We start from the raw sequence: 12,846 nt of genomic DNA, 5'->3' as shown, positions 1-12,846 counted from the left end.
AAAGCTCAGAATTATCAGACAGGGGGACTTTTGCAATGTCATTAACCCAGTGCTTCTCAATTATTTTCTGGTACGCCCCCCCAAGGAAGACGTAAATGTTTCGCGCCCCCCCAAACTCTCTGCCGCCACTGTAAATAGTATCATTTGTCTATAAAATTACTATTATAAATATGCATCTGCCTAACATTGTGTCCTTTTTTTCTAACTAAGAAAAAAAGTAACATAGATCAACTTATAATAAAGTATAACTTTATTAACATTGTTTTGTTTGTAACAGAGAAGACTTGACGTGCATCAATTTGCCTGAATTTAAAAAAAAGTCACATCCAAACTGTAAAAATACACTCAAGGTACATTTTTGACCATTTGATACAGAAAAATAACGTAATAAAATAAGTAATAACTAATTAAAACTGATTAGAAACATTCACTCATGAGGATGATATGCCAAAAAATTTGACCGAAAAAACAAAACTCAATGAAAGAAAAAAAGAGTTTTTATTTTTGCTGCTCACAGTATTTACCTCCTTTGCAATGGTGTGGAGTTATTTTGCAATGAGCATGCTAACATTGCTCACTGGTTTACTGATATAACACTGACAAAGCAGGACGATTGTTCGCTATATTCGGCACGTTTTCACTGAAAAACAATCAAGCGGTTTATCAATGAGATTGGGGTCTAATGTCTTTAAGTGGCGTCTTAATTGATTTGGCTTCTGGCTGTCCGCTATAATTATTTTTAGACACAGTAAACAGTGGTCTTTCCTCATCACCCACTGTATTAAAAGTCAAAGCTAAAAGGCAAACTGCACGAAAAAAGCACATTCTCGGCGGCCGAGGTAGAAGCGCAGGTGAGGGCGGTCGTCGTGACTATCCCAAGCCGGAAATGGCACTTCTCGGGCGGCGACGTGAGAACCGGACAAGACAGTGGGTCGCTGCGTGAGTGAGTCCGGTCGGAAAACGGCTTTCGAAAACGGCGGCGGCACACTGATCTTCATATCTGTTTTCTGTTTGTGCTGAGTGCTCTTCCTTAGTTCAAAAATACTGCGCGCACTCTGAAAATGAGAGCGCCACTGCCACCCACTGAGTGGATGTGCAAGTGCACTTTATTCCAGTACGGCGCAAAAAAAAAAAAAAAAAAAAAAACAAAAGCATCTTCCCCGAGGTCACATGCGCCCCCCCTGGTATCGCTCTGCGCCCCCCCAGGGGGGCGCGCCCCACTATTTGAGAAGTACTGCATTAACCGCATCAGGGCCGAGCAGCTTGCTGACAATAGCTTTGCAGGCAGGTAGTAAAAAGGTCTCTGCCACAGTGTGGGACTTTGGATTTAGCAACAGGTTCAGCAGCAAGGTAACTGGCTTTGGGGGCCCTCTCATTTACCTTTGTAGCTTTTCACAAAAAAATTGCCTGTTTCTCTGTGTTTTCACAAAGGCGAACAAAATAGTCCATCGACTTGTTTTGAAGCGACGGGTGTTTCGTTTGGGGATGACATTTAGGATAGCTGCTCGTGTCACGTGTTTTGAAGCGACGGGTGTTTCGTTTGGGGATGACATTTAGGATAGCTGCTCGTGTCACGTGTTTTGAAGCGACGGGTGTTTCGTTTGGGGATGACATTTAGGATAACTGCTCGTGTCGCGTTCAAGAACTGCTCAGATTTCTAGCCGTCAGCCACCTTGCTGCCCTTGACAATGTGTTGGAATAAAACACAGGGGTATGATTGACTGTCGTCACATATGGGTAAAATGGAAAGGACACTTTCGTGAACTCTTGACGAGTCTAATCAAATGATGTACAGTGAACGTGCTAGGGTCCACATTGTCGCGGACTGCAAGGTAACTGATGGCTAGGAAGCCGAGCAGTTATTGAAGGCGACAAGAGCAATACCTCGCTCATCTGCACACGACCGCAACTTTCTACCTCCTCCTTCCTACTCCAACTACGCCCGATGACGTAAAAAAAAAAAAAAAAAATACAATAAAAATGCGATAGGCTATTGGATAATTTCTCACGGCACACTAGTGTGCCGCAGCACACCGGTTGAAAAACACTGTGCTAGACTGATCTGCAGCTACAGGAAGCGTCTGGTTGAAGTTATTGCTGCCAAAGGGGGGCCAAAAAATATTAAATGTGATGGTTCACTTATTTTTTCCCCCTTCTGTCATTGTTTGCATACTACCCTCATTAAAATATGTAAACCTATAACTGTTTGGGTGGTTTTAGTTAAAGTAGACACTGTTTTTCATCTGTGTGATTTTGACAAAGATCGGATCACATTTGATGGTGATTTTATGCAGAAATGTGAGAAATTCCAAACGGTTCAGATACTTTTGTCATAACACTGTATGCTTCTTATCCCTTGAACAAATTACCTGAAGGTCTGACGTGTGCTCAGTTAGTTCATTTAAATTGGGGCCAAAAATGCTAGTTTACTACAGCGCTTTCCCTTTTGTCCAAATTCTAAGCTATATGACTTTTGCTTTTCATCCATTTATTGGTTTTATTTGTATTGCAATTTTTTTTAACTGCCCAAGTAAATCTGACTTATGCCTCATTTTCTCAATTGTATCCTGATTTTAATGTGATATAAAGCTTTAGATTACTGTTAAATTGTGCAATACAAATAAAGTTGCTTTGTCATGTAAAGCATGAGCTGCATCGTGTTATTTAAATATGATTGTTTGATACCACTTTTGTATGGACAGTACTGACCTCTATCAATCTAACCAGTAACATTTCTAATTCAAAACTAACAGAAAAATTGTGAGAGGAGAGCTGTTTCCAATGTTTTGGTTAACTTGTATTGCTACCAAATTGCGATTCTCATCGGAAGAAATACCCACCCCTATAACCCAGTATTAAACATTGGCCACACATAAAAGGCTATCTTTGGAATTCGTGATTCAGGACTCTTTACTCCTTTTCTTCCCACATCAGGACATAACTTTTCAGCTCCGCTTCCATGCCATGGCACCTTGTGTCTTGGTCGTCGAAGAGTTTGATTGAGTCATCTCTCGCACCTTAGTAGATTTCCGCTGTTGGCTGTTGCTCCGTTCTCTACCACAGATCCACGATAATGTCGATGCTGTTGCTGATTGTGCTGGGCCAGTATATTATATACTTATTATATATATATACACTTATAATATACCATTATATAAAATAGGATTAATCTCAGACAGATTCTGATGAATGTCTGGAATTTTCCCAGGGTGGTGACGGTTGTTCTAATCCATATTTAATGAGGCTTCACTGTGACATTTGATTTTGGTAAGGTGAACTCTGGAGGTCAAGAGAAATCTCTCATCTCATTCTGTAGAAAGCCAGCCTTGCCTTAAAGATGAGAACTTGAACATCTGCATTTCCAAGTTCCAAGATGTTCTTATCATTTAATCACGTTTTCAAACATATCAAATAAAGGTGTTTGTACTTCATGTTTTTTTTCCCCCGTTTGAGGTCGATCTTGATGTATAAATTATATTTAAAATTATTTTTTCCCCGGCACACCACAACAAAAATCAACAACTGGATTTTATTTCAGATGAATATATTTGTTAAATTTCAGCCAAAATAGCCTACATAGTAAGCAAAGCAAAGTCTACTTTCGCATCCATGCGAGAACCACCACAGGGTACTGTCCAACAGTTTGTGAAGAAACTGACATGTCTATTTGAAAAGTTCGTCAAGGAACAGCCGGAATTTAAAATTGATCGTGCCAGTTTATGATGCCAGGCCCCATTTTCCTTCATTTCTTAGCCGTTTCAAATTATGACAGCACTGCCTTTGTGTTGATAGCAGTCAAGTTGTCTGCACTCGCAGACCTGCGCAAAGAAGATTTGTTCAGATCCTTGTTCTGGTCCTCACAAAGCCTGGAGATGGCCTGAAGACAAGATTGCAAGTTTGTAAGTGTCCGAGTAACTACAAGAGAAGAATGTGATGAGGTCCTTCCGAGTACTTACCTCCAGCTTTTTGGCCTGTTTGTTGCTGAGCGGTTCCAGTGGGAAACCAAAGTTGTTGTCATCAGCCAACGAGCGCAAGTCAAAGTAGTATTTGGCGTAGACACTAGCCGGGACATTGATGTTGAACTGGAGCAACTCAAGGAAGTTTCGCTCCATCTCATTCCTGAAAAACCAAAGGGAATCATCAGAGATTGTGTCAGATCAGCTGTAAGATTTACAAGCAACACTCACACGTCTTCTACAGTGATGTCTTTAAGGATCTGGCAGTAGTCAACGTTCCATACTGCTTGGTCATCCCAGACTTTAGAGGCCAGCAGTATGGCACCTAGGACGATGCGCTTCCAGTTAGAAGGACAGATGTCCATCTCTGCATAAGTTAGCAGTCTCTCCAGGTACACCTGTGAGATAAATATTATTTACCTCCTCAAGAGCTAAAGATATTCTTAGGAGGGACAGATCTATGCTAAACGAAGTCAGCTCCTATATAGTGAAATCATTAACACACAAGATCAAGATATATTTCCTTCATCTTGGAACACTGCTATTGTAAAGCCAGTGTTTAAAGGTGTGGACTTCAATCAGCAAACACAAAATAAAACGTTTATTTCCGTACAAATACTAGGCAGTACAATTGGATTAAAAGCTTAATTTTGAACCTCTTTTAAATTAAGAAGATAATTCAGGTTAAAATGAACTGTTTTGCTTTATATGTAAAGTGCATTGATATAACTGTTGTAAATTGGTGCTACATGCTGTAGACAAAACTGATCTTCATTTCAATCATGGTGCTAACATGAACTCACCAGTGTCACGATGGCACACTCAGCAGTAAGCTGTGCAGAGCTGAACAGAGTGCGTATGAAGCGGTAAATGAGCCTGTGCTCGGGGTTCACAGCATAGTAATCATCTGCAACCTTCTCATGCTACGGAGACAACAGGAGTCAGCCATGAGCCAGAAGAGCCAAGAAAATTGAAATGATTTCAACTCACCGAGAGTGGGTGTTTCTTCTCATCAAATATGTCCAGTGAGCGACTGGAATCTCTATAATGGCCAAAAATTGTAAAATTGAAGGTGAGCTGTGCATAATTTATTTGTTGTATCCATAACATTCAACAATAATATTTACAAGAGATCCTTTAGTATTTAGACTCAGACATTTAACAGTAAAAACAGACATGCGCACAATTTGACCCTCAGCAAGTTTTGCAGAGGGCCTAAAGTTTACCTGTAGAGGTTTACTCTTAATTTTGACCTGAAAGCTAAATCCAGTACCACTAGGTGCTATTTTTTGAAATTGCTATCTGAAAGATGATGCCGTGAATACCCAGAGGTGGGTAAAATAGCCAAAAATTTTACTCAAGTAAGAGTAGCGTTACTTCAAAATAATATTATTCAAGTAAAAGTAAAATTAGTGATCCAAAAAATGTACTCAAGTACAAGTAAACAAGTATTTGGTGAAAAGAATACTCAAGTAATGAGTAACATTGTGAGTAACTGCTTAAATTTTTTGGGATTTTTTTTTTTTTTAATCTCAAAACCAAGTTATCTAAATGAGCTGTTATTATAAGAATACTGTACAATAACTCATTACATAACCACATTAAGCCAAAGAAATACAAAAAAGGGGGAAAAAAATCATTGGATGAATAATATTCCATTTCAAAGAGCATGAGTGCCGTCAAGTGGAGAAAATAGTTCCTGGTTTGAATAGTTCCTTCAGTTACTACTATGAAATGAAAAGGATTATATCTTCATTTTTCCCTGGTCAATTGGTGCCAAATAAAAACTGGGAGAGAGGTTTAAATCCGTGCTTTTGAGTCATATTGAGGGAAGTGCTCTATTTCAAATACCGTATTTTTCGGACTAAAAGTCGCACCTGAGTATAAGTCACACCAGCCCAAAAACTGCGCAATGAAGAGGAAAAAAGAACATATAAGTCGCACCGGAATATAAGTCGCATTTTGGGGGGGAAATTTACTTGATAAAATCCAACACATAGAACAGATATGCCATCATGAAAGGCTATTTAAAATAAAAATAAAATAGAGAACAACATGCTGAATAAGTGTACGGTACGATGTTACATGATGCATGAACAACGAAATGCGAACGTGGCCGGCATGTTAATGTAACACAGCGATGAAGAGTTATTCAGATAACTATAGCATAAAGAACATGCTAAAAAGTTTACCAAACCATCAGTGTCACTCCAAAACACCAAAATAACATGTGAAATTATATAATAATGTGTTAATAATTTCACACATAAGCCGCTCGACCCCCAGCCAAACTATGAAAAAAAACTTTGACGTATAGTCCGAAAAATACGGTACTTCATTTTTTTCCCCCACGTGATTGAAAAGGCTGGCGTGACCATAGAACGGCAAGCTTGTGTCTGATTGGTATAATGGAGTCATGTGATTATTGTTGTGATGTCTCATTGGTGAAGTTGGTAGAGCTACTCTTGGCATCGCTAGCAAAACAAAAAAAAAATTAATAGGTAGAATAAAGAGGAAAAATGTAACGCCTCTTGTGTAGCCCAAAGTAGCGAAGTAAGAGTAGAGTTTTTTTCTTCACAAATTTCCTCAAGTAAAAAGTATGGCTTAGTAAAACTACTATTTGAAGTACATTTTTCTCAAAAAGTTAGTCAAGTAAATGTAATGGACTACATGTAACGTGTTACTACCCACCTCTGTGACTACCTTTTAGTAAACGAGCAAGCAAAGCACTCTTACCTGTTTTTTATGTGGTAGTATATGGCCAAGGCCACACTGGAAGAGAAAAAGTACTTTAAATGGTAGGTATATATTTGGCACAGATAGAAAATGTCTTAAAGAGCATATGCCACCAGAAAAAAAGTCTTAAATGGCATTATTATGTGAATTAGAATGATATTTTGAGACGATTCGACTATATACAACAATTTAGCAAAGCGCAGATGACGAGAAATTAGTCTTTTAATCTGCCGGTTAGCCACGCCTACCATTATAGGGCTTTAGCGTCCCCAACAGGTGGATGACGTCAGCGGTAGACTGGGCTCATCGGTTTTACTATTCAGCCCATTGAGGGGGAATTGTTCAGAACGAGGAAAACACGACGAAGAGAGCCGCAAAATGTCATTGTTTCAGTCTCTCTACTCCAATATTTTTACAGGATATTCTTTTTATGCAAGTATTTTTCCCCAATAGCTATATAAATGGCTTGAGAAGGACCAGTCAGCCCGTCGAGGGGGAACTATTCACAATGAGGAAAACGCGACGAAGAGAGCGGCAAAATGTCATTGTTTCTGTCTCTTTACTTCCATATTTTTACAGGATATTCTTTTTATCCAAGTATTTTCCCCAATTGCTAAATAAATGGCATGGTCAAGACAAATAACAATCTTGTGCTAAATGGAATATGAAATAATAAAAATCCATTTATTCAAGACAACATGGCAAAATTACTACATAATGGTCAAAACTGTCGACTTCACCTTTACTGTCGCACCTCCCGAACGATATTTTATGACACCTAAATCGGACATATGTCATTTCCCTTCCCCGGCTTCGGAGAATGTAAACAAACCAGAAGGAGTGACAGCTAGCCGACATGCTAACCCGAACCGAGTGACGTTTCAAAGTCTTCAAAGCGGAAAATCAAACAAAGCTATCCTGGATTATTTGACATGACAACCCGGTTGTCGAATGTCTTAGCGGATCGGCAAACCGCCCGGCGGAGAGCAATTTACAGTTCGTTCCCCGGAGGAGGGTGGCTGGAGCTAACGCAGCTAACGTGCTGCTGCTAATGCATTAGGAGAGCTTTTTACATGCCTATCAATGATCAAACGTAAGTAGTCCTTCATTTAAAGGAAGTTTGTAGTGTTTACTTTGTAATCGCTGCATTCGCATTTGACATAATACAAAACAAGATGTTTACTCACTTCCTCGTAAGTTCAATGGTCCCACAGTAAATATCCACGGTGAATGGGAACCTTTTGAAACTCCAAAAAGGCGCATACGCCTCTCCCTCATACAGAATGATTTTTCTGCAGCCGTTTGGCTGGCGTGATGCGAAAAATAAACGTATTAATCCGCAAAATCAGCTGAATCCTTCGTCCTCATACACAACAGTACACTGTAGCGTGAAGAGGACGTCTTCTACCGTACACGTCACAGCGCCCTCCTCCTCAATGCAAGACCGAAGCCGGAAGTCACTCATTTTCCTGGCACGGGATTCATAAAACTAAATAAGTATAGCGATCGCTTCCACACACATCCAAGCGGTCCATATCATTCAGGAGCATAAAATACCGCGTGTATTATGAAATAAACATGCTTTTTCGTGTCACAGGCACTTTAAGGGCTTTTTACAGAACGTGACATTAATACGATTACATTTAAACAAGTTTTATTTGTTATAGAATTGCAACGCAATTGAATAATTTAATTTTGTCTTGTTTTTTGTAACCATGACAATGAAGTTCAGGAGATCTGAGCAATTATGATGTCACCTTTGGCATGCAATGCGATGTACCATTTAATGGTGGTCTTAAGGTTGGGCTGGCTGACAGTGCTGTCATCGAGAAAGATCGTCGAGCAGGAGCTGTACTTCCTTGTCAGAAGACCAGGGGACGTCTTGCGGAAATGATTGGAGTAAGTGTCAGTACCTGATGTGGTCACTTTGTTGAGTGGATCTTTCACAGCAAGTCATTGATCATGTGCACATTTTATACACAACCTAGTGATCACAAGAGGGCTATGGCCTATCCTAATTGATCTTAACTTCACGCTGATGTCTACAAATTAAATTTTCTAATTCATCTGACATGTTTTGTTTAAAGGGGGGGAAGAACATGTAGCCCAAGTTAACATGCAAAAATTAAACAAAAAAACAAATAGAACTGGGAGGCTTCTTGGCATAAACGTAATGACTAGTCACATATCAATCTTTCTGCCGAGTAGGTTTTGGCATAAAAACCGATGAGTAAATTATTTGAGTTAAGAAAATTTCAGAATTTTCTTAACTTCAATTGCATTATTACCCACAGACTGGTTGGAGGGGCTTTAGCGGCTATTTAAAGTTTAATAAGGCTAGCTAAGTTACATAATACGTTATCTTTGTATTTCCTCAACTATGTTGCCGGAGAGACTACAATGACATCACTTTTTCATATGATGTATAGTTATTGCAGGTGCACAAGATAATCACACTTTGTACTTATTGCTATTGTAAAGCAATGAATGTTTGATATTTGAAACAACTGTGAGAAAACAAATATTTACATTGGTCATCAAAAGTATTTAAAAGAATTAACAAAAAAATTAAAATTTCAAGGCAGACTTACATGGTTTATGTAGATGCTTTTCCTTTTCTCGCGCACTAAAATGAAAGGTGAAGAGCAGAAACCAACAGTTACATCTTTGGAGTGAATACTGAGGATTAATACTGAAAGATAAGGACTGACCATCAGTCTGAGATTTGTTGAGGAAGAGGGTGCTGGCTCTTGGGTGGTCTGATGGGTTGGTCTCTTGGGCCAGCTCTAAAAGTTAAAAGGGGATGAGTCATATACTGGTCTTTCTAAAAAAATTAGCATATTGTGATAAAGTTCATTATTTTCTGTAATGTACTGATCAACATTAGACTTTGATATATTTTAGATTCATTACACACAATTGAAGTAGTTCAAGCCTTTTATGGTTTTAATATTGATGATTTTGGCAAAAAAGTCAAGAAAAACGAAAAATCCCTATCACAATAAAATTAGCATATCATGAAAAGGTACTCTAAAGAAGCTACTAATCATCTGGATCAACAAACTAACTCAAAAACCCTGCTAAAGATTCCTCAGGCGTTTAAAACCTCCCAGCCTGGTTCATTACTCAAAACCGCAATCATGGGCAAGACTGCCGACCTGAAGGCCATCATTGACACCCTCAACCAAGAGGCAGTAAGAAATTTCTGAGCGAATGGGCTGTTCCCAGAGTGCTGTATCAAGGCACCTCAGTGGGAAGTCTGTGGGAAGGAAAAAGTGTGGCAGGAAACGCTGCATAACTGGAAGAGGTGACCGCACCCTGAGAGAGATTGTGGAGAAGGGCAGATTCCAGACCATCGGGCACCTGCAGAAACAGTGGACGGAGTCTGGAGTAGAAACATCCAGGGCCACCGTGCACAGGCGTGTGCTGGAAATGGTCTACATGTGCCGCATTCGCCAGGTCAAGCCACTTTTGAACCTGAAACAGTGGCAGAAGCGCCTGACCTGGGCTACAGAGAAGCAGAACTGGACTGTTGCTCAGTGGTCCAAAGTAAGTTTTTCAGATGAAAGCAAATTTTGCATGTCATTCGGAAATCAAGGTGCCAGAGTTTGGAGGAAGACTGGGGAGAAGGAAATGCCAAAATGCCTCATGTCCAATGTCAAGTACCCACAGTCAGTGATGGTCTGGGTGCATGTCAGCAGCTGGTGTTGGTCTACTGTGTTTTCTCAAGAGCAGGGTCAATGCAGCTAGCTATCAGATTTTGGAGCACTTCATGCTTCCATCTGCTGAAAAGCTTTATGGAGATGAAGATTTTATTTTTCAGCATGACCTGGCACCTGCTCACAGTGCCAAAACCACTGGAAAATGGTTTACTGACCATGGCATTACTGTGCTCGATTGGCCTGCCAACTATCCTGACCTGAACCCCATAGAGAATCTGTGGGATATTGCGAAGAGGAAGTTGAGAGACACCAGACCCAACACTGTGGATGAGCTTAAGGCCGCTATCAAAGCATCCTTGGCCTCCATATCACCTCAGCAGTGCCACAGGCGGATTTCCTCCATGCCACGCAGCATTTAAGCAGTCATTTCTGCAAAAGGATTCCCAACAAAGTATTGAGTGCATAGCATGATTATTTGAAGGTTGACTTTTTTTTTATTTAAAAAAACATTTTTGTATTGGTCAGAAGAAATATGCTAATTTTTTTAGATAGGGATTTCTGGTGTTTCTTGACTTTTTTGCCAAAATCATCAATATTAAAACAATAAAAGGCTTGAACTACTTCAGTTGTTTGTAATGAATCTAAAATATATGAAAGTCTAATGTTTATCAGTACTTTATAGAAAATAATGAACTTTATCACAACATGCTGATTTTTTTAGAAGGACTAGTATTATATGTACGCCCGCTTAAACATAGCTCTGCATATCATCATACATTCATTTTAGCCCCTTCACTCGCCCACCTGGGCCCACTTTACAATGTTGAAGTACAGGTAAGAGGACAGTGAGTGCTCAACTCTCACCATCAGGGAGTTCTCTGTCACTGATGTGTTGTATGTAGGTCCCAGTGTCCTCACTCACATCCTCTGTAGTAAAAGGACATTCCTCTAACTCCACTCCTTTCTCGTCGTTCTTGGGCCTCTCACTCCGAGAGATGCAGCAGGACACCGAACCACCCATAGCTTACTTTCCCACGCAGCTGACAAGGACTTTGTGTCTCCAACTTTGCAACCTTTCAGTGGGTAGGACTGTACACTATTGCATGTGTTGTCTCAATTTCCTATCCTGTGAGCTACAGGAAGTTTAAGAATGTCGAACGCAAGTACAGCGGACGTGCAATTCTCATCAACAAAAAGCGGCTTATTTTAAGAGAAGGGCGATGTAAAGTGTTTGACAAACATGCAAACAAACCAGACATGCCATGGCTAGCTGACATGCTTGTATCGTGTGCCTAGCCATTTGAGCACCTCTGCATTTGGATATTTTCAAGCACAAGTCTAAAAGATTTTAGAGGGTAATACATGTCCAGTCTTACTCCGCAGAGATTAAAAAGTCAAAGTCACGACTGCCTCTTGACCGTTGCTGTCCGGCTTGTTTCCGCATTCCATTGCAATCCTTGCGTTCACTTTTTGTTTCAATAGAGTTGAAAACCCAATCCCAATTAAAAGCCATCGTAGAGTGAAGGAATAGATAAGATAAAGAAAAAGATATGAAACAACCAATGGCATTAGATGAGGGTAAAGACAAAGGTTTAGTATTGGGATTTTGAAACATGACATCCAACGTTAGCGCTTTTTAAGCATCCTGGGAGTGTTCACCATAAACATCATACATATATGGCTAGATGTCTGTTGTGCACTATGAGCCAATAGTGGCGTCGTCACTTGTCGGCCATTTTTCGTCAGGACCATTCAATAAACAAAACATTGTAGCCAATGGAGTGTGCGCCTTCAAATAGCTATAGATTGTTAAATTTTCAAATGACTTCATCTGTCATAAACATGAGGGATGCTGTTAATTTATTTCATACTTGAAAACTATAACATTTCATAAACTTTAACATTTACTCAGTAGCATAGCCACTTTAATGTAGTTTGTAATAACGCTAACAGTTTGTAAACTGATCATGCATTTAGCAAGTTAGGATGATTTCAGTGACGAAAAATCCTTCACTTTACATCTAATCGAGTAGAGCACACCCAAGAAGTTCTCCGATGCAAGGTGGCTGCTAATTAATTACGCCGCCGATTCCGTTTTAACATCTAGCCTATCTAGCTGGCCCTTGACAGAAACGTAATATCCGGGGAATGACAAACGAAATTGCATCGTTGATATGAACTGTACCTTTGATGGACATCGGATATTGTGTAATAAATCCTTGAAGACTTGGGAGAGCGCATCGGAGCTAATTGAACTGGGAAAAAAAAAAAAAAAAAAAGTTTATATAAGTCCGAAGTCATCATGACCCGAAGAAGTGCTTTCTTTGAATGAGGCAATGGATCTCTCTACAGTTATTGGACTTTCACAAAATTGTCTGAAGATAAAACTATTGTGTTTTTGTATTGCGTCTTGAATTGCAAAAGTGCATACCCTTTTCTGCATTATAGTTTGAAAGGTATAACTTTTTGTCAAAGTCACAGCAACATTTAGA

General features: G+C 39.7%; 1 protein-coding gene across 1 annotated transcript; it reads right to left on the bottom strand.

Moving 5' to 3' along the window:
* Positions 1 to 1,563: 1,563 nt before the first annotated feature.
* On the bottom strand, positions 1,564 to 12,795 carry LOC130910582 (cyclin-Y-like protein 1). Its single transcript, XM_057828014.1, has 10 exons — positions 11,219 to 12,795; positions 9,404 to 9,478; positions 9,284 to 9,318; positions 8,473 to 8,573; positions 6,693 to 6,728; positions 4,947 to 4,998; positions 4,760 to 4,879; positions 4,188 to 4,354; positions 3,957 to 4,119; positions 1,564 to 3,877 (listed from the first exon to the last, which is right to left on the bottom strand). The coding sequence occupies exons 1-10, from the start codon at positions 11,373 to 11,375 to the stop codon at positions 3,764 to 3,766; spliced, it is 1,020 nt and encodes a 339-aa protein (XP_057683997.1). The 5' UTR covers positions 11,376 to 12,795; the 3' UTR covers positions 1,564 to 3,763.
* Positions 12,796 to 12,846: the final 51 nt, after the last annotated feature.

The sequence above is a fragment of the Corythoichthys intestinalis genome, chromosome 2 (genome assembly GCF_030265065.1).
Source record: "Corythoichthys intestinalis isolate RoL2023-P3 chromosome 2, ASM3026506v1, whole genome shotgun sequence".
NCBI classification, from domain to species: domain Eukaryota; kingdom Metazoa; phylum Chordata; class Actinopteri; order Syngnathiformes; family Syngnathidae; genus Corythoichthys; species Corythoichthys intestinalis.
Note: the sequence above shows the minus strand (reverse complement) of the source record. Positions and strands in the feature narration are given on the sequence as shown.

What these genes read in the sequence shown, in the direction of transcription:
- LOC130910582 (XM_057828014.1), bottom strand. Translation starts at nt 11,375, where the DNA reads ATGGGTGGTTCGGTGTCCTGCTGCATCTCTCGGAGTGAGAGGCCCAAG. An exon ending in AAAGCATCTACATAAACCAT is followed by an intron (nt 8,574 to 9,283) that starts GTAAGTCTGCCT and finishes CATTTCCGCAAG; the next exon opens with ACGTCCCCTGGTCTTCTGAC. An exon ending in TACTACCACATAAAAAACAG is followed by an intron (nt 4,999 to 6,692) that starts GTAAGAGTGCTT and finishes TGGCCATTATAG; the next exon opens with AGATTCCAGTCGCTCACTGG.